The following is a 2089-nucleotide window of genomic DNA, read 5'->3' on the forward strand; positions in this document are numbered from 1 at the left end:
GCAAGGCGGCGCGGCCGGAGGGTGCTGCCGAGGCGGCCAAGCAGAGCGCGCTGCGCTCCAGCCCGCGGGGCATGTTTCGTAGGCTGCAGAGCTGCTACTGCTGTGACGAGAGGACAGAGGGCGAGGAAGCGGCCGAAAAGCCCCGGCGGCACGAATGTCACAAGGCTGAGTCCCCGCCGCAGGAGCCGGCGGGTGACACGCAGGAGCACTGGCTGCACGAGGCCTGTGCCGTATGGACCGCTGGGGTTTTCCTGGTGGCGGGGAAGCTCTACGGGCTGCAGGAAGCTGTCAAAGCGGCTGCCGACCTGGTAAGAGCTCGGCCGCCTGCACGGCACCGCACCCCGAGGCGGCATCTCCCACCGGCTTCCTTCTCCTGGAGCCGTTCCCGCGGCTCACCGCCAGCCGGGATGAAAATTAATAGGGTTGGCCCCGACGAGTCGCCCTGGGAGAGCGGGGCGGGCGTTCAGGCGCCATGAACCCCTCTGACTTCCCGCGAGATTTGTGCTGCCACATCTCTGATAGCACCTAACCCCCCCCCTTTTAGGTGTAGAAGCATATCTATGTTATGTTTTGGGAGGGCAGCAGGGCCCCCCCTCTCCCCAGGGACTGTGAGGATGCTGAGCCCGGTGGGTCACATTGCCCGGCCCAGCCCTGTGTTGCGTGGGGTGGTGGCTCTGAGGTGGTCAAACGCAGCCTGGTGAAGGCAGGATGGGAGATGAAAATGGTCGTGATGTGGCCTGATGCCACAATGATGGGCAGCAGAGCTGGAGGGAGGGAATGGCCCTACCCTGCTCCTCTTCCAGAGTGAGAGGAGCACGGACACTTCAAGTGGGAAAAATAGGGAGGGTGCCGCTGGGAGACCACCAAGGGGACGTGAGATTTTTGTGCTGGGGAGAGGGAAGGCACAGCCACCCAGCAGAGGCTGGGCAGGGGGTCTCCAGCAAGCCCACCGGTACCAGGTTTGGGGCAGACATGCTCGCAGAATGGCTGCCTGGAGGCTGCTGCCCTCTCCCTGCCCACGCTGTGGGGCTGGGTGCTCCCCTCCCTGCAGCACCCACTGGGGACGGGGCAGGAGACGGGGGGCACCTCAGTCACCCCACCACCACTGCCACTGAGCCATGGCATGGCCCTGGTCATGTCCTTTCACCTCCACACCTCCTGCCTCATGGAGGATGGCTGCAGGCTCAGTGCCATCCTGGGGAGCGCTACGGCGGGGAGAGACCTCCTGCGTGGCTGCAGACAGTTGAGCAAGAGGCACAGTGTTGCCCGCGGTGTGCTGGCACGGGAGGAAGGATGGTACCTGGCATGACGGTCATGGGGGGAGGCAGCATGGGGCTGGAGGGGCACAGGGATGCCGGCACGATGTCCTCGCCGCCGGAGCCATCAGGGTGCTCTGCTCCTGCGCTGGGCTCTGACGGGGTCTCTCTGTCTCTCCACATCTCTCCTTCCCTGCTGTGAATTCCTGGGTCTGTGTTTAAAGAAGTGCTCGAGCTGCCAGCAAGCGGGAGCCACCGTGGGCTGCTGCCAGAAGGGGTGTCCCCACACCTACCACTACGCATGTGCCGTTGACACAGGTGAGCGTGAGGTCCCCTGGCACCCTCAGCCCTGGCTACCCGGGTCAGTGGCAGGGGCTCGCGGCTCCCTGCTTGCCGGGATGGCGATTCCCCCCGGCTCTGCACCGGCAGTGCTGGCTGGCGTCACGAGTTTGGGCGACCTCAGCTGAACCCGTCCTGCACGGGAGGCCATGGGCCAGGGAGGACACTGCGTCCCCACCACTCGGGGACAGCTGTCCTGCTGCGTGGGGACCTGACATGGCTTCTCCTCTCCTCGCAGGTTGCTTATTAACCGAAGAGAGCTTCTCTCTGAAATGTCCCAAACATAAGGTAAGCCCAGACCCCCCCGTGCACCCCCACAATGGACACCCCCCCCATGGGGCTGTTTGCTGTCCCCTGGGGACACCCTGCTCCATGGCACACCCACCCCGCATGACAAGGGGCATCGTGTCCCTGGGGGGTACCAGAGCACCCAGGAGCCCTCCGCAGCGGGGGCAGACGAGCGGGTGCCGGGTTTGCCCCCCGCCCCCCCCCCC

General features: G+C 65.5%; 1 protein-coding gene across 1 annotated transcript in view; it reads left to right on the forward strand.

Moving 5' to 3' along the window:
- Positions 1-1845, forward strand: part of RAI1 (retinoic acid induced 1) — a 20317-nt gene extending 18472 nt beyond the window's left edge. The window contains exon 4 of the mRNA XM_026859174.1: positions 1686-1845. Within this exon, the coding sequence (XP_026714975.1) occupies positions 1686-1845 (160 nt within the window). The remainder of the gene's footprint in view (positions 1-1685) is intronic.
- Positions 1846-2089: the final 244 nt, after the last annotated feature.

The sequence above is a fragment of the Athene cunicularia genome (assembly GCF_003259725.1).
Source record: "Athene cunicularia isolate RWA chromosome 14 unlocalized genomic scaffold, athCun1 chr14_part1, whole genome shotgun sequence".
Classification (NCBI taxonomy): Eukaryota; Metazoa; Chordata; class Aves; order Strigiformes; family Strigidae; genus Athene; species Athene cunicularia.